This window comes from Urtica dioica, chromosome 2 (assembly GCF_054948205.1).
Source record: "Urtica dioica subsp. dioica isolate 48M chromosome 2, U.dioica_male_clone48M_v1_H2, whole genome shotgun sequence".
In the NCBI taxonomy this organism is placed as follows: domain Eukaryota; kingdom Viridiplantae; phylum Streptophyta; class Magnoliopsida; order Rosales; family Urticaceae; genus Urtica; species Urtica dioica.
In genome coordinates, this window is record NC_142757.1 from 25,194,615 (window position 1) to 25,221,513 (window position 26,899).

A 26,899-nucleotide genomic window follows, 5' to 3' on the forward strand; every position below is an offset into this window, starting at 1 on the left:
CGGCAAACAATGTAACACCACTATTTTGAACGGGATGCTTGTTGTCTCTTTCTCTTGTGTCAAATGTAAAAACATTAACAGACCAAGCAGTGTACCTTGTAACCATTGAGGAAGGCCCGCCAGATAGTTTACTCAATGTAGACGAATGTCATGCCTCTTTAAATAAGCGTTTTCCAAGCCAGTTCTGAAACAAACGGTTGTGCTCTTCTTGTAACCATTTTTCATTTCTGCCTTTCTTTGGATTATTCACTCTAAACTCATTCAAATGAATATCCACAAATGGCGTGACATCAGAAACGTTGTGTAGCACATGGAGACCGGCTTGCTCCCATTCTTTTCGGTTGGCACTCGAATAGGTACCTATAAATAAAAACATACTTAAACAAGAACGCTCATAATTTAAAGTAACAAATAAAGTGTCAAAAACATACCTGTAGATAGAGATTTTGAATCATAATTGGTGTTTTTGGGTACCCCAATTTCGTCTGCTTTAGCTAAATACTCAGAACAAAACTCAACCGACTCTTCTGCCATGTAATTTTCAACTATGCTTCCTTCGGGCCTATTGTAGTTCTTCAACACTTTAATTTAACGTTCGATTGGATACATCCACCGTAAAAACACGGGCCCGCATAATTTCACTTCACGTACCAAGTGGACGGTTAAATGAACCATGATGTCGAAAAACGAAGGTGGAAAGAACTTTTCGAGCAAGCAGAGAGTTTTCACCAATTCTGACTGCATTAAATCTAGACGAGTAGGATGGATGACCTTCGAGCAAATTGAGTTAAAGAATACACATATCTTTGATATTGCGAATCTCACATCTTTTGGCACAATTCCTTGCAAAGCAAGAGGCAACATTTGTTGTAGCAGTACATGACAGTCGTGAGTCTTCATTCCAATAAGTCTCAAATCTTTCAAAGACACGAACCTCTTATAGTTTGATGAATGACCATCGGGGACTTTAATAGAAGCAAACCAGCTACACAACTTCTTCTTCTCCTTTCGATCTAGAGTGTACTTTGCAGGTGGCAATTTTGTTTTTTTTCCACCTCCCTCTTGGGGATGCAAAATGCTTCTTATATTCATCTCTTTGAGATCCATTCGAGATTTTAATCCGTCTTTCAATTTATTTGGATCATCAAGAAGCGTACCGATAAACGATTCACACACATTTTTTTCGATGTGCATAACATCCAGACAATGCCGAACGTAGTGTGTCTTCCAATAAGGAAGGTCGTAGAAAATCGATTTCTTCTTCCAAGGATTCTTTTTGAAGGATTCTTTAGTACTAGCACTCTGCTTTCTTTTCCCAAGCACTTCATTGACGTTTTTAACCATCTCATAGACATCTTCACCAGACAAAATTCTAGGAGGCGGTCGTTCTTCTGTATTTCCATCAAATGCCTGTTTCAACCTTCTATATGAGTGATCTCTTGGTAAAAATCTTCTATGACCAAGAAAAACAGTCTTCTTACCATGCTTCAACCTGATGGAAGATGTGTCTTTCATGCAAATCGGACAACCAATCGAGCATTTCACAGAGTATCCTGACAAGTTTCCATAGGCAGGAAAGTCGTTAATAGTCCACATTAACATTGCCCTTAAGTTGAACGAATCTCCACGGTAAGCGTCTTTGACTTCTATCCCTTTCTCCCATAACATCTTCAAATCATCGACCAACGGTGCCAAATAAACATCGATATCATTTCCTGGTTGATTCGGTCCTGAAATCAGAAGCGTTAACATCAAGAACTTTCTCTTCATACACAGCTTTGGAGGGAGATTGTAGTTCACGAGTATAACCGGCCTAACACTATATTTACTGCTCATCATGCTGAACGGGTTCATACCATCAGACGCTATACCAAGGCACAAATTTCGAGTATTAACACTGAAATCCTTATACTCTAAATCGAAGGATTTCCACTGTGAAGCATCAGCAGGATGTTTCAACATACCATCATCGATACGCTTTTCGGAGTGCCAACCCATGTTCTTCGCGTGTTTGACACTATTAAACATTCGACGGAAGCGCGGCATTGGAGGAATGTACCATAATGACTGAAATATATTTAAAGAAAATCTATAATTAATAATGAATATGAGCTACATGTATTTCTTAATCAAGTAATGAAAATGCACATACCTTGACTGGAACTCCTTTCACCCCATTACATGGAATTTTACCCTTCTTCCACCTTAACTCTTTGCACGTCGGACATTCATTCAGATCTTCATACTCATGTCTATATAAAACACAATCATTTGGGCACGCATGAATTTCTCGTACTTCATGCCTAATGTGCCCAAAGTCTTCTTTGCTTCATACATACTTAAAGGAACTTTATTATCTTCCGGAAATGCTTCTTTCAGTGTTTCCAACAATAGAGTAAAACTAGTGTTTGTCCAACCGCCCGGCGCCTTTAAATGAAATAATGTAACTAGAAACGACAACTTCATATAATGGTGTCTCCGCATCATTCATCATGGACTCAAACAATTCCGGTCGCTCAACAAAATCATCCTCCAAATCGTTCATCATTCCGCACATATCATCAATATCATCTTCAACATCATTGTTATCCTCTTTTGCCGTAGAACGAAAAACCTCACCATGGTAGTACCATCTTTGATACGAGGTCATTATTCCATATACAAACAAATGGGTCCGAACGACATCAATCGAAAAATGTCTATGATTTCCACATTGAATACTAGGACAACGCATAGATTTCACATCTACCATGTTCTCTCTAGCAAAATCACAAAACTCATCTACACCTTTACGATATATCTCGTTTAATCTACTCTCCCACATCCACTTTCTCATCTTCATAGAAAACCCTAATTATATATAAAAAAAATATCTCATTCTAATTAGTAAACTATCAAGAGAACAACATTTGGAGCAAATTAAAGAAGAACTTACTAGATTTGGATGTGTAGATGAGACTTGTAAACGAGGACGCAGTAGAATGAGTCGAAAAGGTGCTGGAAATCTTTTTCGAGTGAGATTATGAGAGTTCTAATTGAAAAAAAGAGAAATAAGAATATATATCATCAGCCTCGTGTTTCTCGCTGCGACGCGAATAGGACTTCGCCACGGCGAGACCTTTCTACAACGCTTTTCAATGCGTTGTAGAAAGTTCTCGCCGCGGCAGAAAAAACACTTAGCCGCGGCGAAGTCCCAACAGTAAGTTCCCGCCGCGGCGATGTACACTCGTCGCCGCGGCGGCATATCTACGCCGCAGCGGGAAATACATGTCGCCACGGCGACATACTTACCGAGAGGATGTATATTTGAAATTATGTTCTTGCTGCGGCAGTGTACAATCTTCGCCGCGGCGGGATATGTTCGCCGTGGCGGGAAATACACTACGCCACGGCGAGTAGATTCTACAACGCATTATTAAGCGTGTAGAAGCATCCCGCCGCGGCAAGATATAGACGTCGCCGCGGCGAGAATGTTTAGGTTTAGGAGTCTGTTCTCGTTGCGGCTAGGAATATTTCTCACCGTGGCGTTACTTTTCTGGGTTTGTCTCGCCGCGGCGAGACTTCTACAACGCTTATTATAAGCGTTGAAGAAGCATCTCACCGCGGCGGGACTTCAACGTCGCCGCGGCGAGGTTTCTACAACGCTTCACTATGCGTTGTAGAAGCCTTTTAAAACAAAAAATTTTCATTTTTTTTAAACCTCCCGCCTATTTTTCAGACTTAAGCGTTTTTTTCCCATGTTTTTCATTCATTCATTCTTCTTCTACTTCTCCATTCTTCTTCTTCTCTCTCCGCTCCTCTTTCTCGCCGTCCCTCTCTTCTCGCCGTCCCTCTCTCTCCGCCCCTCTCTCTCTCTTCTCGCCCTCCCCCTCTCTCCGGCCCTAACCCTCTCTTCTCGCTGCCCCTCTCTCTCCGGCCCTCACCCTCTCTTTTCCCCGCCCCTCTCTCTCCAGTCCTCACCCTCACTCCACCTTGCCTCCGCCTCGACCCCTCTCCGCCTCCACCTCACCTTGACCCCACCTCGCCTCCACCTCGCCCTGCCCCGCCTCCACCTCGCCCCTTCCTCGCCTCCACCTCGCCCCGCCCTGCTCCACCTCGCCCCCGCCCCGCTCCACCTCGCCTCTCTCTCACCTCGCCTCCGCCTCCACCTGATATGTTATTTCCTAACTTGTTTTGAATTTAATTTGATTTATGTTATTATTTAGTTAGAATTTGGTATTTATTTGAAGTTAGGAAGAATTTGTATTGGATTTTAGTATATTTGATTTGAATTCGTTGTATTTGAGTTTGATATTGATTTGAAGTTGTATTTGAGTTGAAATCGGATTGGATTTGAGTTAGAAATTGAGATTATGTTTTGAATTTTGTATATTAGATTCCATGTCGTCCACCACTACTACTTCTAGCGGTAGTGGTAAAAGAAAAATTAGATGACAACTAGCGCTAAACTCCGATGAACAAGGAAAAAGAAGAAACACTCTTATGGGTCGGGTTAATAAGGCTAAAACACTTGGTAAAAAAATCCCGGTACAATTTGATGATAAAGGGCAACCAATGAGTAAAGAGGGTGATGAGTTGTCGAGTTATTTTAGCGTGTTAGCAAGAGAACACGTTCCACTTTCGATGTGTTGTCGCTGTTTTTTAGACAACTATTTAGGAGCCCAAAGTGGTTAGATCCAAGGCCGGACCAAGTGGTCTCACTCCGGCTCGAGCGTGTCGGACTTGGTATCCCAAGTCGTCCCTTAGCTGTGGATGAAGCCCACCTCGTCTCGATACCTAAAAAGCAGTAGAGGAAACGTGAACTATAAAGGGGAAACAGAGGGGTTGCCTCTGTTTACCTCTCCGACGCTCAACATTAGTATGGTTGAGGTAGAATGTAGAGGGTTTAGGTGTTTAGAGGCCGAGACTTCAGAGAAACGAGCGAGGTACGAGTTCGACAGCGTTTCAGTACTCAAATTCGGATTACCTGGACCAAGGGAGGGACCTCGGTACTTATAGGCGACCAAGGGGCGTTTTGGGCAACCCCTTGGCCGAGGATAGCCTTGGCTCGTCCATTAGCCGAGGCTGTTTGGGCCGGCCATTGGCCGAGGCTGGCTCTAGGGCCGGCCAATGGCCGGGGGTAACTTGGCTCCGCCATTGGCCCAGGCTGGCCCTTGGGCCGCCAATGGCCGAGGCAATTTGGGCCGGCCATTGGCCAAGGCTGGCCCTAGGGTCGGCCAATGGCCGGGGGTAGCTTGGCGGTAGCTTGGGTCGGCCATTGGCCGAGGCTGGCCCTAGGGCCGGCCAATGGCCGGGGGTAGCTTGGCTCGGCCATTGGCCGAGGCTGGCCCTTGGGCCGGCCAATGGCCGAGGCAATTTGGGTCGGCCATTGGCCGAGGTTGGCCTTAGGGCCGACAAATGGCCGGGGGTAGCTTGGCTCGGCCATTGGCTGAGGCTGGCCCTTGGGCCGGCCAATGGCCGAGGCTATTTAGGCCGGCCATTGGCTGAGGCTGGCCCTAGGGCCGGCCAATGGCCGGGACGAGCTGTCGAGACGCGTTTTGACGTCGTTTTGCCTTCGTTCGGTCGCGATCGGGGTCGGGCCGATAACATTAGCCCCCCGAGTTTACTGCCGAGTGAAACTCGTGCGGTAAACTCAAGATTTTCGCCGTTGCCGGCCCACCGGAGCAGCCCGTTGTGAAAAGGTTTGGTTCGAACCCCTTCAATTATTATTTTTTTCTTTTCTCCGGTCACTTTTTGTCTTGTCTCGTTGCACGTGTCAATGAACCCTACCAACCACCTGTCGGGATGTGGGTCAATCGAAGATGACCTCTTCCCTTTGCTCGGGAATCAAGACGTAAACTTAGACAATTTTTGGGCGCAATTTTCATCTCCCTTGGTTTCCCACAACGTGCCGCCTTTACGTTCTTCGAGCAACCAAGTGGCAGAGATGACCGGGGGCGATTTTCAATCAGTCGAAGCATGGCTGGCCGATGAGGAGGAGGACACGCGCACCGGGGACGGCCCCTGCCGTCAGGGGGACGCCGGCCCAGGGGCGCCGGGCGCCGAGGAGAGCAGGGCCGGTCAGGGTGGAAACGCGCCCGGCGAGGCAGGTTTGGACGAAGGTGCGCCGACCCTCGCCGGCTTTGTCTGCACCGGGGGCGTCGCCGGGGGAGACCCAGACGGCGCTGGGGACGCGCGCGGCCTGGGTGGAGGCGCACTCGGCGAGGCGGGCTCGGGCGAAGGCGCGCCGGCCCTCGTCGGCCTCGTCTGCGCTGGAGGCGTTGCCGGAGGAGACCCCAGCAGCGCTGGGGACGCGCACGGCCTGGGTGGAGGCGCGCTCGGCGAGGCGGGCTCGGGCGAAGGTGCGCCGGCCCTCGTCGGCCTCGTCTGCGCTGGGGGCGTCGCCGGAGGAGACCCCAGCGGCGCTGGTGGAGCGCCTGTCCCGGGAGAAGTCGCGCCGGTCGAGCCGGGCACCGGGGGCGTCGCGTCGGCCCTGGGCGGTGACGTCGGGGCTGTCTGGCAGGTGAGTGGTGGCGAGGGAGGCCCGGGTAGCTTTGGCCCGACCTTTCTCGAGGGGGGGAGCACTGGTGGAGGCCGACCGGAGGCGGGCGGCGCTGCTGGCGGGGACGCCGGCGTCGGAGACGAGGAACGCCGGCCGGACAATGCCGGCCGGGGAGCGGCGACTCGGCCAACGCCTGGGCAAACCCTAGGCCCACCTGGGCCAGGCCTGCGCGATGAGGACCCAGCCGGCCAGGAGCCGGGCCGGGCCGCTGGGCTGGACGAGCGCGAGGAGGCCCCCACCGGCCACGAGTCGGGCCGGGCCGCCGGGCCGGGCGCGCATGAGGAGGGCCCAACCGGCCAGGCGCCGGGCCGGGCCACCGGGCTGGACGTACGCGAGGAGGACCTAACCGGCCAGGCGCCGGGCCGGGCCGCCGGGCTGGACGCGCCCGAGGATGTCCCGACCGGCTAGGAGTCGGGCCGGGCCGCCAGGCTGGACGCGCACGGGGCGAGTACCGGGACGCCCGGGTGGGGACTCACGGGCCGAGGGCCCAGCCGGCCGGGGCTCGGGTCGGGCTGCCGAGCTGGAGGCGCGCGCTGAGGGCGAGGGATCGCCCGGGTCGGGCCCACGCGTGGAGGAGCCAACCAGCCAGGAGGTGAGCCTTCGCGGAGTGACACGCCGCCATTCACGAGGCGAGCCTTCGCGGAGGGCTACGGTTACCATTCCAGCCGGTGATCCAAGAGCTATTGATTCGGTTGGGGGTGCACGCGTCATAGATGTCTCCGTCCTTTTATCGGGTAGTCGCTGCGTGCCACATGATGCTCTGTCGAGCAAAGAAAAGGGCGGTCGTCGCATACAATATTCAAGATCTCGTGGTCGTTCGCGGGGTCCCAGGGAAACCAGGTTTCTACTCGGCGTTCCCTCGGAAGCGCATCTCCATCGTTACCAAGGTTACCTCAAAGCATCGGTACCCTTGGGTGTGGGTGTCTGAGTCGGCCTTCGGGGCGGCACCTTTATCGTTCAGGCAAGCGGCCGACTTTTCCCCCGTCGAGGACGCCGAGGATTCCGAACTCGTAGCCGTGATCAAGGCAATCCTGGACTCGAGGCGGCAGGGGTCATTGTTCGAGTCCCCGGACCTAATGGCGAGGACTGGGTGGTTCGTGCCGGGCGGCGACGTTCCTCCACGCCCTGGCCCCGATGCGGAGGTTGCGGAGGATCCTGAATCAGAGGCGGAGGGTTCGTCTGCCCCTCCCCCCGACACGAGGGGTACTAGCCATGCATACGCTTTCGCGTTATCGCACGTTTCGTTGTCCTATGCTTATCGTTACATTCTAACCGACTGATACAGATCCGCCACTTCCCGTTTGGCTTCTTGACCATCACCACATTGGACACCCACTTGGGGTGCTCCGCCTCCCTGATGAAGTCGGCGGCGAGAAGTTTGTCAACCTCTTCACCAATGGCTTGGTACCTTTCTCCGCTGAACGCCCGTCGCGGTTGAATGCGCTCAGTCACTCTCTTGTCGTCGTTGAGACAGTGAACCATTATCTCGGGGTCGATCCCCGACATGTCGGCGTGTATCCACGCAAAGACATCTTTGAATTCGCGGAGGAAGGCGGCGAGCTGGGTTCGGATCTCGGACGGGAGTTGGGCGCCTACCTTGACCACTTGGTCAGGCTTGGCGTCGTCCAACACGACGAGAACGAGGTCGTCCGGTGTCTCCACCTTTAGACGCTCGACATTGTCCCTCTGATCCAGCTCTCCGAAGGTGCCTCCTTCCTCTATCTTGCATGGGAGCTTGTCCCCGAGCTGGAAGACGGTGCTCACCATCTTTCCCTTTTCTTTCCCGTCCACGCCTTGAATGTAGCACATTCTTGCCATCGATTGGTCTCCCAACATCATGGCTATTCCCTTGTCAGTCGGGAATTTCATCATCAGGTGGTAAGTGGACGTAATGGCCTTCAATCGGTTGAGGGTCGGGCGGCCGATTATGATGTTGTAAGCAGAGGGCTGGTCCACGACCAGGAACGACACGATGTGGGTGACCTCGAGCCCCCCGGTGTCCCGAAGGTTACCGGGAGGTCGATGGTTCCCTCCGTCATGACCCTCTCCCCGGAGAAGCCGAAGAGTGGAGTCGAGATTGGGGTCGGTCTCATCCCTGATAGCTTCATCCTGTCCAGCGCCGACTTGAAGATTATATCGGCGGAGCTTCCGTTGTCGATTAGGATTCTCCGGACGAGGTTGTTGTCGACCGGGGCCGAGACGACTATCGCGTCGTTGTGTGGGTGGAGGACTCGCGCCGCCTCTTGGCCAGTAAAAAACATGGATTCGAATGGGGTCGGAGGAGGAGCCTCGTATGTGTGGTTGATGTAGTGCGCTATTTTCCCTTGGGAAACTTCACGCACGTACTTCTTCCTTTGCGTAGCCGAGTCTCCGAACTCCGGGCCGCCCATGATCGAACCCACAACGTGCAGTTGCGAGCTTTCCGGTTCTTCAATAGCTGCTCGGTCCATGACGGTCACCGTCGTCGGACCCTTCCTCTCTTGCCGCGGGCGTTCTCCGTGCGCCGCGGTCGTCCCGACCGTTCTCAGGACATATTCCTTCAGCTTCCCATCTTAAATAATGGCCTCGATCTGACGCTTGAGTTGGTAACATTCGGACGTCAGATGCCCGTGATCTTGATGGTATTCACAGTACTTGCTTCGATCCCTCTTCGCGGGATCCTTCGTGAGAGGAGTCGGACTTCCTAGCTTGTCACGGTGCAGAGCCAGGATCCGCTCTTGCGGGGTATTGAGGGGGGTAAATGTCGAGAACTTTCGGAAGCTATCGACATGCGGTGGTCTCGGCCCGGGGAGAGAGCGACCGTTAGGGGCCTGGCCTCCCTTCTTCCTCTTCTTTCGAGGGTCGGGACGATCTCCATCTTGGTCGTCGCGGCGGCGACTACCCTGTCCCCCTGACTTCCGGCCGTCTCGGCCATCGAGATAGTCCTCGATTCCCATATACGTGCGGGCTCTCGACATTAGCTCCGTCATGTCCCGCGGGACCTTTCCGACAATAGGCTTGAGGAAGTCGCTCGTGCGAACTCCCTCGGTGATTTCCGTGATGGCGTCCTTGTCGTCGAACCCTTCGACCTTGTGAGACTCCTCGGTGAAGCGAGCGAGGTATTGTCTCAATGTCTCGTCTCTCCCTTGCCAGATGGAGAGGAGATGGGTCTTCGATTTCTTTTGCGCCACGAGAGTGGCGAATCGTGCAAGGAAAGCTTCTCGCAGAGCCCTAAAGGACGAGATGCTCCCCGGTCTCAAACTTCGGAACCATTCGAATCCCGACCCCGTGAGGGTTAGGCTGAAGGCTTGGCAAAGGGTCGCATCCGACTGTCCTTGCATCGTCATCCACGTCTCATAGTGTTGGATGTGGAAGTTTGGGTCCGTCCGCCCATCGTAGGGGGGAATGGACGGTAGCTTGAAGTTCCCCACGCTAGGCTGCGCGAGGATTTGAGCGGTGAAGGGAGAGTATGACTCCTCAATCTCTCTGTACGGCCTTTGCCTCCCTGACTCCCTCATCTCGATGATTTGGTTTTGGAGGCTTTGAATCATCGTGACCATGTCAAGCCCGTTAGTTGGGCTGACCGCCGGGACCGCGTGAGTCGCCTGTTGGCGCTCGTTGGACGCTTGGTCCCCGGCGTTGGCCTGAGGTCGGCCGAGAGTCACGGTGGGGAGAGCGTCCCTCCGAGAATTGAGCCTTTGGCGGAGATCCTCCCCTCGGCAATTTCTTTGCGCCGTCAGGCGTTCTCTAAGGTCCACGCACGTCGCTCGGCGGGGCGAGGTCGCCCTTGGTCGGACCGTCCGGCGAGCGCTTCGGCTATCAGCCCCATCGTCCACCAGAGTCGCTCTCTCCTCGGCGAGGGGCCGTGTCCGGCTGCCTCTTGAAACCGAAGGGGCGAGTCCCCGGGAATATGAGCGTGGCTGCTGTCGCGCCGGTCCGGCCAAGTCGCCGTTTGCCCTTTCGGACCGCGACGGGGCGAGGCTTGGTGTTGCCTCATCGGTCCTTTACTCCCCCACATAATCGGGGTCGGAGTCATCTCGGGCGGACCTATCTTCGACGTCGTAGCCGAGGAGATTGGCGATGAGCGAGCCCGTCGACGCCGGGACGGTCTAAGAGCTCCGCGAGCCGCCGGGCCGTGTCCTTTCGGAGCGCGGCCTCGGGGTCTTTCACCAGGTCTTGGGGCTGGCTCTCGTTGTCACGAGGTTGCCCTTCAAGACGGTGAGCGAGGCTTCGGAGCCCCTATCTCGAGCTCGTCGCTCGAGTGCCAGCGGAGGTCGTAGGAATGTGACTCATCTTTCGAGAGTCGTAGACGTAGTGAGAGTGAGGAATGGAAGGGAGAGCATGCTAAGGTCGGTTCTGCCCTCCTTCTAGCGCCAAAATGTTGTCACTGTTTTTCGGACAACTATTTAGGAGCCCAAAGTGGTTAGACCCAAGGCCGGACCAAGTGGTCTCACTCCGGCTCGAGCGTGTCGGACTTCGTATCCCAAGTCGTCCCTTAGCTGTGGATGAAGCCCACCTCGTCTCGATACCTGAAAAGCAGTAGAGGACACGTGAACTACAAAGGGGAAACAGAGGGGTTGCCTCTGTTTACCTCTCCGACGCTCAACATTAGTATGGTTGAGGTAGAATGTAGAGGGTTTAGGTGTTTAGAGGTCGAGACTTGAGAGAAACGAGCGAGGTACGAGTTCGACAGCGTTTCAGTACTCAAATTCGGATTACTTGGACCAAGGGAGGGACCTCGGTACTTATAGGCGACCAAGGGGCGTTTTGGGCAACCCCTTGGCCGAGGATAGCTTTGGCTCGGCCATTAGCCGAGGCTGTTTGGGCCGGCCATTGGTCGAGTCTAGCCCTAGGGCCAGCCAATGGTCGGGGGTAGCTTGGCTCGGCCATTGGCTGAGGCTGGCCCTTGGGCCGGCCAATGGCCGAGGCAATTTGGGCTGGCCAATGACCGGGGGTAGCTTGGCGGTAGCTTGGCTCGGCCATTGGCCGAGGCTGGCCCTTGGGCCGGCCAATGGCCGAGGCTATTTGGGTCGGCCATTGGCCGAGGCTGGCCCTAGGGCCGGCCAATGGCCGGGGGTAGCTTGGCTCGGCCATTGGCCGAGGCTGGCCCTTGGGCCGGCCAATGGCCGAGGCAATTTGGGTCGGCCATTGGCCGAGGTTGGCCTTAGGGCCGGCAAATGGCCGGGGGTAGCTTGGCTCGGCCATTCGCCGAGGCTGGCCCAATGGCCGAGGCTATTTGGGCCGGCCATTGGCCGAGGCTAGCCCTAGGGCCGGCCAATGGCCGGGACGAGCTGTCGAGACGTGTTTTGACGTCGTTTTGCCTTCGTTCGGCCGCGATCGGGGTCGGGCCGATAGCACGATGCGTGATTGGAGATGTAAAGAGAACGCCCAAATTAAAGAACAAATTTGGAACAAAATGCAAGAAGGATTTACGATTCCTATCGAAAAGAAACACGATTGCCTTATGAGAGTCGGAGAAGCGGCAAGGTTATTTCGTCATGAGGTATACAACGATCTACTCAAAGACATCATCAACGAACCAATCGCCTTAAAGAGACCGGCTTGTATTTTTAAATTCTATACAAGTATCACCGAAGAAGATTGGATAGCATTTGTTGAGTATAGACGAACCGAAATGTTCAAACAAACATCGGAACATGGGAAATCAAATATCGGAAAAAGTGTGTACAAATCTCGAACGGGCCGAAATGGATATCGAAAGCTTGATCAAGAAAAGGTTAGATTCATTTTTTCTTTTAGTTATTCCAAATGTTGCAATTATTTTTTAATTTATTATATAATTACTTCTTACTAGCATGACGAAACGGGGGAATGGCCTACGAAAGAGGAACTTTGGATTGACTCGCGAATGAAAGAAGTAGATAACTACAAGGATGAGAAAGACAAATTGATGGGAGAAAAAATCGTAAGTTCTTTACCTTTGTTATAACAATTAATCTTGTAATTTTATTGTCAAATAATTTTATGTGTAGAAAACGTTATCATAACAAGCAACGCAAGCGACATGGGTGCCGGAATCGGGAAAGAGCATTTTGCAAGAACCTTTGGGAACGTCGCGAGTTTGCAGTCAATCCAAACACACGTCGCGTTTTAAGTACTTTGTTCCGCCAACGCCCAACGAAGAAGTAATTAAGATGCGTCGGGAAATGAGCGAGCTAAAGTCTTTGGTGATGAAGGCCTTCGGTGGAAATGGTAGCATTAATGTCGGAGATGCTAATGTCGAGTCGCCTAGTGTCGAGCGTGTGGAAGAGAATCTCAACGCGAAGGTTGTTGATGATGAAGAGGTGGAAAATGTTGAAGAACACGTCAATGAAGCGGTCTCTTTAGGTATGTTTAATTTTATTTTTATCTATTTATTAATAAAGCTAAATGTTTTGGAATTAAGTTATTGATAATATTCTTGATTCGCTTAGAACACGACGATGTTGATGATCGTCCGAAGATCGATCCTATCATTGTTGATGATCGTCCGAAGATGGATCCTATTGTTGTGGAAAAACCCAATAGTGTTCGTGCTAGTTGCTCATTGAATCCAACCACCCCGGTGACACCGACTTCGGATGAAAGCATCGAGTGTCTTCTTTTCATAGATGATGTTGTGAAAGGAGGCACGATTCATGTTGCAAATGGGCGAGCATACGTAAATGGGAGCGTAGTTCACTCTTACCTTTGGAGGAAGGAAATGTACGTGTGACCGTTTTGGGGGTTTTGATTAAAAAAGCAAAATTGCCAATTCCCACCGAAGAAGCTCAAACCATTGAAGATGCCATAGGAGGATTTGTCTCGTGGCCGAAAAGATTGATCGAAATGGACACGGGAATAGAGAGTCGTGGTCCGGTTGTCAAACAACTCTCAAAGCTCGGTTTTGAGAGTGAACCTAGCATCGATGATGCTAAGAAGATTCCGTACAAGGTGATTAATCCAAAGTTTCGATTGCTCGCTCAACATGCCAACAAAGTAATGTTACCGGAAGGGGATGTGATTATGGTCAATGTTAGTCCAAGTCTCGCGGCTATCCCGATTTCGGTGTCATTTGAAGATGTTTCCGACTTTTTGCAATACTTGGAAATTGGCGCGGGAAGCATAACGGTTTATATGGAGTAAGTGTTTTCTTTATATGCGTTTTTAATATAAATATTCAATATTTAGTGTTTTGATCAACCAAATACTTGTTTGTCATAGCTATCTACGCTCTAGGCTAGAAAAGGCGAAGAAGAGTCAAGACTACTGTATTATAAATCCGGGCTTAAGTTCGTACATCGCAAACAACGACGAGGACGCTTATTTGTCAAAACGAGTCAAGGACGTTGGAAACATGGTACGAAAATGAAAATTTGGTGAACTAGCTTTGATGCCGTACAATAAAGGTGCGCATTGGATGCTCGTTGTCCTCCACCCTTGGAGAGATAGTGCTATGTTCTTTGACCCGTTAAGAAATAAAATTCCAATCGATTTAACTCGATTGATAAAAAGGTAATATTTTGATTTTTTAAACTATTTTTATTATAAATCATTCTAGAGGTTTTTTCTCTTATGATTTCCGTGTTATAGGGTTTTTGTGGATTTCAAGCTCGAGCACCAAAACGCCCATAATAACGGACAATCAACATACATCAAGGCTTGGAACGCTCCGAGACATACGGGAAACACGGAATGCGGGTATTTTGTGATTTCTTATATGCGCGATATAGTCGTAGGAGGTGTAGGAAAATTATAAAGTAAGAAACACTATACAAAGGAGGATTTAGAGAGAGTTAGGGAAGAATGGGTAACTTATGTACAAACATTTATTAATTGTGATGATTAGTTAGTTTTTATATTCAATTTTGGATTGGTTTTAGATGTAAATATTTGCTTTTGAATGTTTTGAAGATGTAGATATTATTTTTTGGATTGAAGGTTATTTCAGGTGCCATATTTTTTACAACGGGTTTTAGTACGTGTAAAAAAAGATTTCAGGTTCAAAAAGATGTCTCTCGCCGCGGCGACTTAGACATTTCGCCGCGGCGTATAACGTTTGCCGCGGCAAAAAATAAGAGTCTCCGCGGCAAAAAAGATACCGAGAGCACATTATTTATAAATCAATAACTCGCCGCGGCGATGTTTGGGTTTCGCCGCGGCGACATACGCCACGCCGCGGCTAACCTAATACGTCACCGCGGCGGGTTTTTAAAAAAATAATCAGAAACCTTCTACAACATATGTCTATCCGTTGTAGAATCATGTCGCCGCGGCGCAGAACATACGTCGCCGCGGCTAACAACTCGCCGCGGCGACGTCTAATTTTCGCCGCGGCGACGGGATTCTACAACGGATAGACATCCGTTGTAGAATGTTGTCGCCGTGGCGCTGGACATACGTCGCCGCGGCGAAGTATAATTTTCGCCGCGGCGACAAGATTCTACAAAGGATTTAAATATCCGTTGTAGAATATCTCGCCACGGCGAAAATTATACTTCGCCGCGGCGAGTTGTTTAAAAATATTTAAAAATTATACAATGGATTCATACCGTTGTAGAAGCTTCTACAACGCTTAAATATCCGTTGTAGAAGCTTGGTTTCTACAACGGATAATTAAGCGTTGTAGAAATCTCTTGGATTCTACAACGGATTTTTAGCGTTGTAGAAACTTCTACAACGCAAGGATTCTACAACGCTTGATAAGCGTTGTAGAATCATTCTACAACTGTTTTTAAGCGTTGTAGAATCCTAGTTTTGTAGTACTGACGGTGTGCAGCGGGTAGGAAGCGTGCGGAGCGCGGAAAAAAGCGCGCGCCGCGCAGATGAAAATTTCGCCGTTTTCGCCTCCAGAGTCGTACGCGCGGACCGCACGAAGCCGGAAAAATGGACTGCGCTCCGCGCAGACAAAAGAGCGCGCCGCGCGGTCCCAAAAATAGCATTTTCCAATGTTGCGTTTCTGAGCGGATTTTGGCCATTGGATCAAAATGAAAGGTCCATATGGCTCCGAAAATAACCTCATTCAACCTTAAAAACACAAATACTTTCAGAAGAAGTCATGCATGAAAATATTTTTGAGGGAATCAACCAAAAACACTTTTTCATCTTTTAGTTTTTCTTCTTTTGTTGAAATTTTCCAGCATTTTGTTCATACTTTGTAGCTCAAATTTGAAGACAAGGATTGAGTTGCTGAGTTCTACCATTGCTACGACTTTAAAACAGTGTTCTATTCTCTATCTCTATCTCTTACTTTTTTTAATTCAAGTATGATGTCTTTTGTTTCATTGTTCTTGTGTTCATCTTTGTGTATGTTTATTGTCATAGTCATCAATATGAACTAATCTCATGTAGGGCTACGGTGTAGCGGGTTCATTACGATGTAGGATTCATTATATTAGAATTGTTAGGTTGTTGTTTTTCTCATTACTTTTACTTAATCCATAAATGTGCTTAATGCTTGTATGAATGTCATGAACTCATGCTTGTTTTATGTTCAAATCTAATGCTTGAGAAAGATTAGGTTGTTGTGCTTTTGTGTGGATTACTAGAATTCATTCCTAGGCTAGATATAGCTAGGTTGTTCTAGACTTGTGAGAATACTCTTGTTTTTTAATGCTAGCCGTGCTTGTCAGGAGTTGAGATCGAAAGATGATATTCCGGTATCAGTTTAAATTGTTAGATGCTTGAGAGAGATCTATCAATTCGATTAAAGTGAGTATGAGTAGTGAAAAGTGTGAATCTCAATAGCTTGTTTCTTTTCTTAATTCAGCGAATCTAAGTTGTTTTATGAACCCGTGAACCATAGTCCTTCCCTTTATCCAATAGAATTTTTGTGCATCTAGTTATTTAATTTTGTGACATGTTAGTTAAATTTTGTGACAACAATCCAATCAACTATATTTAGTTCTATATTAGCTTGTGAGTATCGGATTCCTTATTTAGCTAATCCTCGAGGGATTGACTCGTTCATACGATTTATTACTATTGCGACCACGTGCACTTGCGTGTGCGAGAAAATTCGCAACACTACTCAGGGAAGTGACGATGAGTCATTGCCCAGCTAGTCACCTCGAAGCAACATGCCACAATGAACCAAGGGCGGAGAGCCAGCGCGATCCCAAGGCCAGCAAGCCTCCACGCGCACTAGGCCGTTGAGCCTCTGCGAAAGACGAGACCGACGGGTTACCTCGATCCTAAGACCAGTGAGCCATCATGACACCAGGGCCACCGCGATCAAAACTAGGCCAAATTCTCTAGTTATTTCCTCTCAAAAAACACATTTGAGACCAAACAAAAGAACCAAAACAAGGCGCTATCAAACTCATATAATATAACAAAAAAAAGGAAACGAAACACAAAAGAGGAATAATCTACTTTCATTCTCTCTAGAATGGGAGAAAAAATATTTACTCATTCTCAAACACTTTCTCTCATAAACAAAGGATAACCAAGCCAAATTATATTACTTCTCTAAAAGTTTCCAAAAGCTTGAGAAATCGATAATCATGTTTTTCACTTAATAAGAGGAATATCCCAATACCTCACTCTCAATCTCACGGATTTAAAGGTACGTGACGAAGTCCGCCCACGCCATGTGTCCACAAATATTAAATTCGAAAAACGGCTTAACAATGACATGGCGCGAGCTATAATGAGACATGATAACATGTTTATATAGAAAATGCACATATTTTTAATATATTTAGTAGATCAGGCCCGTCTTAACTGCAAGGATTCTAAAGTCTTTGCTTTAGGCCCCCTTTCAAAAAAAGGACCATTTTCTAAATTGACAAAACAAATTACTCAATACTTTCACATATATGATTTTTCTTGGAGTGCGAGTTTCGAGAGGCCGTAATAAAATATAACAGTGGGACCCACAATTTAGGCAAGTTATTATTTATTTGATGTATTATTACTATTATGTTTACAATCATCAAAAGAGAAATGCCTTATTCACAGGCAAAACAATATTTTAGTTGAGTTAAGTCCACTTTTTCTCTAGTCAAAAACAATATTTTAGTTGGATTTATTTTTTTATTTTTCTAGCGGTGGGCGGTGGTGATGAGAAAGTTGGAAGCTTAATTTTTATTCGGATATAAAATTTATATGGTAAAATGAGGATAGTAAAACTTATATATTGAAAAGTGCAATAAACTATATTTGCAAAAATGGAAAACTGTAATAAGTTTGAAAATTTAAAATTTAAATAATAATGATTAAACTGGATAACACATTGAATTAGGAGGTCTTCTATATATATATATATATATATATATATATTGCTTTAGGCCTCAAATGCTCTTAAGCCGGCCCTGTAGTAGATATTACATATTTGATGGATTTTTTTTTTTTTTATGATTTTCCCAAAAAAAAAATAACAATAAAATACATAAAACAATATACTAAAAAATTTACATTTATTATTGATTTTTACTATAGAGTTTGGAATAGTAGATTGAAATATGTTGTAATAACCCTAAAGACAAGCCGGGCAAAGCACCAAACCATTTTCATTACAGTGAGGGCACCTTTCCTTCTCCCCACTGATACCCTTCCCAACAACCAGCTTGCAACTCCCGCCACAGTCGAGACAGGGGATGAAGCGGGCCCCGCCACAGCCCATGCATGCCACCCGACCCATACCTCTCTCCACGCCGGCCCAAGTTAGGATTCTCCCGAGCCGCCCGGTTTCGTTAAGTTCCACGACCCGATCAGCCCCACCCACATGGCGCCCCTTGAAAAACACTTGGGGGACCGTCACATCCTCCCCAAGAAGCCCCTTGAGCTCCAAGAGGAAGCCCCCATGGAGGGACACGTCCCTCTCGTCGAACACCACACGGTGGAGCTCCAACACAGTTCGGACTCTGTTGCAATCCTCGTATGTCTTACGGACCCCACGCACCGACGTTGTGTACACCACCACGCCGTCCTCGCCACCTGGCGGGCACTTCTCGGGAAACTCCCCAAGCGGATCAAGCTTCAGCTTCATCATCTTCTCGTAGTTCGACAGCTTTCCCTCTTTCTCTCTCTCCTCCCTATCCATCTTTATAAATATATTCTCCACCAACGACTTGCGCCTGACGCCGCCGATGGCAGTAGCGTCCGCCGCTGATGGCGCCGGAGAATTATTTTTCGGCGTTGGTTTTGGGGACGCCAACTTGCGGTCGAGCTCCTCCACGGTGCGGAGCTTGCTGGGCTTCTTCTCTGGTGAAGAAGGCTCGACTAGGCTGGGATTTTCCGGGGACAGGAGGGTCTTTCGGGAGGACTGGAAAGTGGGCTTGAGGTCTTCCAATACTTTACTGACCTCCACCCACGAGTTCGGCGGAGCAGGGTCGGACTCAAAACTGTTGAGCTTCTCAAGTATTTGGGCTGGCACGTGGGCGGGCTTCTGATCCTGCGGCGTCGTTTCGACCACGATCCATGGCTCTTGGATTGAGTTGATATCGAATATGGCAAAGCTCGTCGGAGGTGGACGGAACACGTCGGCGTCCACTTGCTTGGAAGAACTGCAGCCCATTTTTTTTTCAGTCTCTTGTGTTTCGTGCTCTTTGTGTCGTATGACTTTTGTATGGGTTTATGAACTCTAAGAGATGTGTGTTCTTTTTTTTTTTTTTTTTTTTTTTTTTAATTGGGATTTGTTGGATTTTTTCTGCGTGTCTTTGAATCTGGAGTAGGTTTATAATGACATTTCGTATCTATCTTTTGTGGAATGTAGTGTGAGTAGTATACTTCAAATTTGAGCCTAGCGATGGGTTTGTGGTTATAGATAGGCTGAACATAGTTCTTGGACGGTTGCCACGCTGTTGGTTTTATAGATAGGCTGAACATAGTTCCATTGGACGGTTGCCACGCTGTTTGTTTTTTTGGAACCATGTTGAATAGAGATCCAAAATTTATAAATAATCTCCACGTGGCAAGTTTTGGATCAAGAGATTTTTTTGTGATGGGGAATTAGGGGTTTTTAGTGGAGATGGGTGTTTTGAATTTAATTATTGCATTCCGTGTTATCCAATTGGTAATACTGATATCACACGGAGCACACATTATTGAACTTTGCTTGGTCTGTCTCTCGGGTCAAGCCACTAGCCTAGTCTTGGGTTCTCAAAATACAAATGAGGCATGATTTAAATGTCATTTTCGATGTCATTTCGAGTTTCATGATTTACGAAAAATTGACATATGTACGAAAAATCGAACAAAAAAAATGTGAAAATGGACAATTGATTTACCGTTTTTAAATGTAATTTTACATGAAATATCGGCATACCGATGGAAAACCGAATGAAAATATTGTTGTTGAATATGTTATATATATACATGATATATGTATTTTTTAATTTTAAAATTAAGATTAATGCTTATTATATTTTATAATCTTCAATACATAATTGCTTTTACACAAATATAATATCCAATATTCCAATACCACAACTCGTTAATTTTAATACCACATAATGCAATTATATCTAATATATTTATACTCCTTAATATATATATATATATATATATATATATATATATATATATATATTAACACGTGTTACACACGTGGTTAATAAAGATTTACTTGATAAATATAATTTAAAATTAATAAAAATTATGTAACATACTTTAAATACTTTAAAGTGATTAAATTTCATTAAGAAACATAAATTTAAAATAAAAATAGGAGTTGAAGAAAACGTATATATCAAAACACAATAAGTGCCTATATATTTCAAAAATCCGTCCCATATTAAAGACTGGCTAAAAATTAAATATTTCAATTCTAAATTTTGAAATACTTTCACAACACACTACTTCTTGTTGTGAATAAGAACAAAGTCTTATATTTATAAATAAATAAATAAAACACATTTTCCCCATATTTTTTCAACAACACACGCAATCACAAAATAAGTATGAAAGAAAAAAAGAAAATGAAAGAAAATGCATGATGTTCTTTTAAAATAAAATAAAAAATAATTTAATCAAATCCTTGATTTTTTGTTGGAGGTGGATGTTGTAGAGGAGTGATCATCATCTTGTTCTTCAATCCTTAGTTGATAGAATTAAGCTCGGTGAGCTTGTAAACTTGACGAACAGTGAATTGGTGTTGCACTCATGTTGAATTTAGAATTTTCGTGTCTTGTACATAGAATGATTTTGTGATAGGTTATTTTGCCTTGAATAATGGTTCTAAATAAGCTTTTGTGAACCATGTTGTAGCAAATGTGAATAACGATTGATTTTGTAATTTATTAAAAAAAATATTTAGATAAGTAATACATATATGTATATATTGATTCACGTGCTCCAAAATGTTGGATATTTGTGCAGTCTTACATGAAAGGAATTTTTCAACATTTTAACCAAAGCACATAGCTTCAATTATCTCTGAACCATCCGTTAAAATAAACTAAATGCGTAACTTACAAACTATAAAGTCACATAAGAAAAATATTGTTTGAAACTTTTAGTTTTTCAATTAACAAATATTATGCATAACACATACCATGGTACGACTTAATTTGTTTTTCTCAGTTCTACAATTTTGCCATGTGAAGCGTTGATTAATCGGTAAGTTAGTTCCTTTCTTGCATTTTGAACATGCAGTAAGGAACGTTGTTCATAATTTGTGACCGATATTGTCGCTTTGACCCAATAACTCTCATATTTATTCTCCTACTCACGTTTAATAAGTTGGACACAGAAAATTTTAATTGAACAAAGTTGACAAAAAAATAATTATTTGATACTTTCATCTTGATATTTATGAAATCAGCAAATATCAGTAAATCTTACTCTTTGGGTGGTGTAATAAGATGCGTTGTTGGTTCTTTTACCAACTTTTTTAGAGTTGATGCATTTTCCGTATTCCTAGATAAAGAAAAAGGTTAGTGTTAGAAATAAAATTAAAGATTCGCAATTGAAATTATACGAAACAACATGCGTATATACCACAGAGAAAGTGTTCTATGGCAATGGAAAATTTAGGGTCGATAAAAATTGTGGTCGGCCTGTTTGTTCATAAGACCACTTGCGAAAAAAAATTTAATTTAGTTTGCAGTACAATGTCACATGGCTCATCATAGGATTCTAGAAATAATTCCAAAGAATAACTAAACAATTATTATTAACAATCCCCAGCTTGGATATATAAATTCATCCAATTCAATAACAAGAATTTGACAAAAAAAAAATTAATTGCTGCATTTGATTGCCAAATACACTATATCAATGGTTAACAATATTAAGTGTCCAATACCTCTTGGATTTAAGAAACCTTTTTTGTAATCTCTAAATAAATCATATAGCTGTCTAATATCTGAATAATCTTAATCAAGTAGCCAAAATATATGCAATAATCAACTTATTAAATGATTTAATCAATAAACTGAAATAGATGAAAGCTTGGACGGAGGAAGAAACAAGGAGAGACTTGGTTACATATATAATTTAGAACCTTATTCATAGCTATATAAGAGTACATAATTTTGAAAGTGTAATAGTACATATTGTTTATAGAAAATAATAACAATACAAAATCTAGTTACTGTAGGGGTAGAGTTCGGCCTCCTAACATAATTTGACATTGGAATGTCAAAGCTCAATAGTTCATTGAAGCCCATTACGACGAAACGACACAAATGACAAATAAACGAAAATTGTTACTTATTGTCGTACAAATTTAATAAGTCATCAGGGACTGGCCCAAGTCTATTCACGAGCTCAGAACGTAGCCACCAAAGGTCGCGACGAAGTCGAAGTCAGCACAAGAGATGTGATCTCACCTTGAAACCCGGAGAGTTAACGATTTCTACCTAGCCCATTCAAACATGAGAGTGATGTGGCAGAAGAAGAGGTGATGAATGACAAAGTGCCAACATATTATAAATTCTCCTTTTTAGAGAGAATTTGCACGTTACTTTGGAATTCTCTCTCTCCCAGTTGTATTTTGAGCTCATCAGTCATATCAGAATCGTCGAGCTCGTCTCTTGTAATTGAGATTGAAATATTAATAAATTGTTTATTCCTCCCATTTAATTTTCTTGTTTATTATTGTAAATAATTAATATTCATTTCTATACAATGCCGATATGAGATCCACATATAAGTAAATCAAATAAAATATCCAATCCCATAAAAAAAAATTCGTGATTGTTGAGGTTAAAAAACGACATCAACAATTTGGCGCCGTTTGTGGGAATCTTTCAGATAAACCAACCTCGAAAAAGAGACTAGTTAACCTCGATAAAAAATGACTACATCTTTAGATCTCTACAAATCGGGTGCTAAGATCCCTCCGGGGATTAGAGCAATTCAGGATATGTTAAACAAAAAATTCGACTAGCAAGGGGAAGCCAACTGATAGGTTGTTAAATCTATATATTTTTATATTAGATTTATATGCATTTTAATTATTAAATTATATCTATAAATCTAAATAATGTGTTTATGGTATTATAGATTCACTTGGAGATCAAGAATGATAAAGGTGTGGAGTTCCAGCAGTTAAAGGTAATTATAGAGATGGACAAGTCTGGAGGGAATTATTCCTGGAAAAGTGGTATATGGGAAAAAAGATCACACGATAACCAGATATGATTCACTTAAGTTTAATGGTTAACGTGGAATTGGAATCATTATGAGCCATATCTTATGATTGGATAAAGCCCAATAAAGTAAAGAAAGGATACAGACTACTACGAGGAAAATAAAAGGCGGATATCAGGGAGTAGTTACAACACTGGCTCCGACGCACAGAGAAAAGAAGAGAGCTCGACCATTGAAGTGTTGTCAATGGTGCCCACAAGAAGAGTAGTAGTCATTACTTATGTACATTTGATGTAATAAAGTCTCACGAAGACTCTTGCTTGTAACTACTGAATAACGAATAAAAGTTGAAATGTTCATTCATTCTTCGTTGTCTGTTTGAAGCTTTATGATAAACTATAGTCTTTAGTCCTTAAACAAACATAACAATAAATGAAGAGTCAAATATAGATTTGCATGAATAAACTCTTCATGGTTTGCTTAAAACAGTATATTCACAATCTAAGTATCATAGGACTATTGATCTCAGTATGATTGTTAGGAGAATCTATGATGTCTGGTTATGGGACATAGAGAGTTGGAGACTCTATAGTTCTTCCTAGGTATCTTCTGAAGATATTGAATTGACCAGTGCACTTCTAGAGACAGAATAAGAACAAACCATTTAACCTCTTATGTCTCGGAGTCACTATGTATGAATTGCATCATGCTTACCTCAATCCTGAAATGAGACATGTTATTTCGTAGCTTACGTATTCTCATTTGAGAAAGTCAGAGTTCTAGATTTACCATGTGATATAGACAAGACATATTGGTGAAGTACTAAGTTATGAAGATGTCATGAACAACTTTGTGAAGATCTCATAGATATGGAATTCATGTACAAGATTGCTGAAATGCAATGTATATCACCTCATGTTTTGTTCCTTGGAATGTGAATAAATGAACTGGCTAGTGTCCGAATTGAGTCATGATTCTTTGGGGTGAATTAATGTGACTTGTTAGCTCCTCGTCAATACATTGTTTCTAACTTATTCACAAACGACAAAGGAGCTGAGGAAATAACAACTAGAAGGGTAAAATGGTAATTTTGTAAATCCCATCTAGTTGATGATATTCATGAAGGGTAAAGATAGATAATATTCTATGGATCAACTCATCACAATTAAGTAGAATTCTTGAGTAGAAAATATATTCATTTGAACCGAGAGATTTCAGTGTCAACTCTTTAGTGGAGTCAGTTGACATTAAGCTAGAACTTGGAAAAGGTTTGTGAACTTTTGAGTCCAAGTATGCTAGCTCAAGGTTTGTTCATTTGGATCCATGAGGTCACTACCACAAGTCATTAGGGTAGGATTAGTTAAAATAGAAGCTAAGTAGGAGAAAAGAGGAAACTTCTTCCAACCTTGGTATTTTTATAGGAATGGGAAATAAAGATTATGCTCATGAATGTGATATTCAATAGAATAGAGGAAACTATCTTTTTAAGGAAAACCCTCCTCCTATAAATACACTACCTCATTCGCAATGTGGAAGACACAATTTTAGAGATTGAGAGCTTCTCTCTCTAGATTATTGGCCGCCCATCTCTCTCTCTCTCTCTCTAGATCCCTTCTTGTTCTTTTGTTTTGGCACCTAGGTCCTCATTAGACATAGCGTTTGTTTTAGCTCTTTGGCTCAAAGACTTGTTCTTGAGTCATAGTGTTTAAAAGTGCCCACACACTAAATCTAACCTAAACTCTAGAGACTCTAGTGGTAGAAACTTTCATGGTTGCTCACAGGTTCAAGAAGACTAGTGGGAGAGGTGAGCTGAGTGGGGAGACGAGCGTTTCAACCTTCCTAAGGCTTCTCAACGTTCAAGCTCCATTCAAGGTTGGTACCGAGTGAAAACTCATAATAGTTTTTAAATTTTGAATTATACGCTCATGTACTTTCACTACTACAAATATGGGCATCAGGTGCAACAAAAGTCGCACCTGATGCCCACATAGTCGCACCCGATAGTACTATCGGGTGCGACTTTAGGTGCGACTGAGTCGCACCTAAAAGTCCGCAGCTAATACTATTGGGTGCGACATGTCGCACCCAATAGTATATACTATTAGGTGCGACACTATTGGGTGCGACTTATCGCACCTGAAGTCGCGCCTATTTTTCTGTGAGAACTTAAGAATAAGGAGGGAATTTGACTTGTGCGACATGTCGCACCCAATACCCTACCCGCCAACGTATTGGGTGCGACGAGTCGCACCCAATACCCTTCCCGCCATAGTATTGGGTGCGACGAGTCGCACCCGATTCCCAATTTATTTAAATTTTTTTTTTTATAAATATTAGAATTAGAATATAATATTATTAGAATTAGAAATTAATATTATTAGAATTATAATAGAATTATAATTAGAATTAGATATTAATATTTCATATTAAAATATTTTTAATATACAAGCAACTAATACGAGTTTGTTCGCTAATATAAAAATATACAAGTGCAACTATTTTCGTTGTTGCCTATAAAACTTATCTATAGAGGAATTTCCTCTTCCTCCAAATAAGTTGCCTCCGCGGCCACTACTGCTGCTTCCTCCTCGGCCATTGCCGCTACCGCTAGGACGATCACGCTGAAACTCCGCAGAACCTGGCGTTTCATTATCAGCCATTGCCGCTGATGTCGGCGTAGGGGAAGCCTGAGTATGCATCTGTGTAAACGAAAGCAGCTGTCGCTGCATCTCTTCCATCTGCATTTGTTGTGCCGCCATTTGAGCTTGTTGTGCTGCCAACTGAGCTTGCAACTCGGTATACAGTACTGGATCGGCGCGTGACTGAGGTGACGAACCAGACGAGCTTCCATCTTGAGCTCGAGCCACACTCAAAGCCCCAACTGGTGTCGTGGGTCCTATCCCGACATCCCAATCACGGCGTGGCCCGAGAACGTCATGCATCGCATACTCCTCTGCGCGTTCGAGGCTCACCTCTTCGCCTCTCTCCTCCGCTTGTCGCAAAATATCTGCCACTTGGGCGTTGATTCGCGCCTTTACAAAAAAACCAAATAAAATTATTATATAATTATTATTAAGTAATTAAATAAAGTAACTTACAAATTGTTGACTCGCGAAGGGCGTTGTCCAGTTGCCGTTAATATCTTGATGCTTTTTCTCCCACGTCGCTAATGCGGAGGACAATGTCCCATCCTCCTTCCTCTGCAAGTTTTAATCATCAAAATAAGACTAATGTGTCTAATGTTAATAAAAATTAAGCAACTTACGCTCTTCTGTCGATGAGCGAAAAAAGGTATCGACCCTTGTCTGGCATTTGTCAGCTTCTTCTTCGCATTTTGTCGGTTGCGGTCAGCCTTTGCCTGCGAGACATAAATTCATTTAATTCGATTCGATGAGAAAAAAAAATCATGTTCAACTCATACCTTATGTTCCGGTGTGTTGAACACCTCTATTGCCTTCAACCAAGCCTCGTGCGTATAGCCCTTTGGTGTTTCTTCTCTGGCGAGCTCTATTTTCCCGCAAAACTTGTTGAAGAATCTAGATGATAACTTTGACTTTTGGTTGCGTCGCAACCGCTTCATTTCGCGAATGATAGTAGACTCTATCTCGTTGCGAATGCAATCAGCTGACACTCTCTCGCCAGTTGCAGGATCCTCGTACACAAAACGGTACTCGTTATGGATTGCGGTCATAACGGCCGTCACATGCTGAGGCTCGACTTCATTCCAATCATTTGCGTGTGCTTGAAACGTCGCCTTGATCAAGTTTCCAAGACGGTTCGAGAAGGTGCCGATCAAGGGATTTTTCTCCCTGATGTCCTGGTAGAACATCATGTGTCGCCGATCGTAGCGAACTACATTCG

The 26,899-nt window shown here is 44.9% G+C and overlaps 3 protein-coding genes across 3 annotated transcripts; 1 reads left to right on the plus strand and 2 right to left on the minus strand.

Moving 5' to 3' along the window:
- The first annotated feature begins 12,519 nt into the window (after window positions 1-12,519).
- LOC149404223 (uncharacterized) lies at window positions 12,520-14,410 on the plus strand. The gene is made up of 4 exons (XM_089606956.1): window positions 12,520-12,868; window positions 12,955-13,641; window positions 13,739-14,014; window positions 14,093-14,410. The coding sequence occupies exons 1-2, from the start codon at window positions 12,676-12,678 to the stop codon at window positions 13,233-13,235; spliced, it is 474 nt and encodes a 157-aa protein (XP_089463082.1). The 5' UTR covers window positions 12,520-12,675; the 3' UTR covers window positions 13,236-13,641; window positions 13,739-14,014; window positions 14,093-14,410.
- Window positions 14,411-17,902: 3,492 nt separating this feature from the next.
- LOC149404224 (Glutaredoxin family protein) lies at window positions 17,903-19,331 on the minus strand. Its single transcript, XM_089607094.1, has one exon. It carries the CDS (start codon window positions 19,017-19,019, stop codon window positions 17,979-17,981), a length of 1,041 nt encoding a protein of 346 aa, XP_089463220.1. The 5' UTR covers window positions 19,020-19,331; the 3' UTR covers window positions 17,903-17,978.
- A 6,169-nt stretch (window positions 19,332-25,500) lies between these two features.
- LOC149404225 (uncharacterized) lies at window positions 25,501-26,243 on the minus strand. The gene is made up of 2 exons (XM_089601178.1): window positions 26,137-26,243; window positions 25,501-26,070 (listed from the first exon to the last, which is right to left on the minus strand). Exon 2 carries the CDS (start codon window positions 25,978-25,980, stop codon window positions 25,534-25,536), a length of 447 nt encoding a protein of 148 aa, XP_089457304.1. The 5' UTR covers window positions 25,981-26,070; window positions 26,137-26,243; the 3' UTR covers window positions 25,501-25,533.
- Window positions 26,244-26,899: the final 656 nt, after the last annotated feature.

Excerpts from the sequence above, each read along its gene's own strand:
- LOC149404223 (XM_089606956.1), top strand. The coding sequence starts at position 12,676 with ATGCGTCGGGAAATGAGCGAGCTAAAGTCTTTGGTGATGAAGGCCTTC. Across the intron at positions 12,869-12,954 it reads CAATGAAGCGGTCTCTTTAG|AACACGACGATGTTGATGAT; the intron begins GTATGTTTAATT and ends TGATTCGCTTAG.
- LOC149404224 (XM_089607094.1), bottom strand. The coding sequence starts at position 19,019 with ATGGGCTGCAGTTCTTCCAAGCAAGTGGACGCCGACGTGTTCCGTCCA.
- LOC149404225 (XM_089601178.1), bottom strand. The coding sequence starts at position 25,980 with ATGCATGACGTTCTCGGGCCACGCCGTGATTGGGATGTCGGGATAGGA.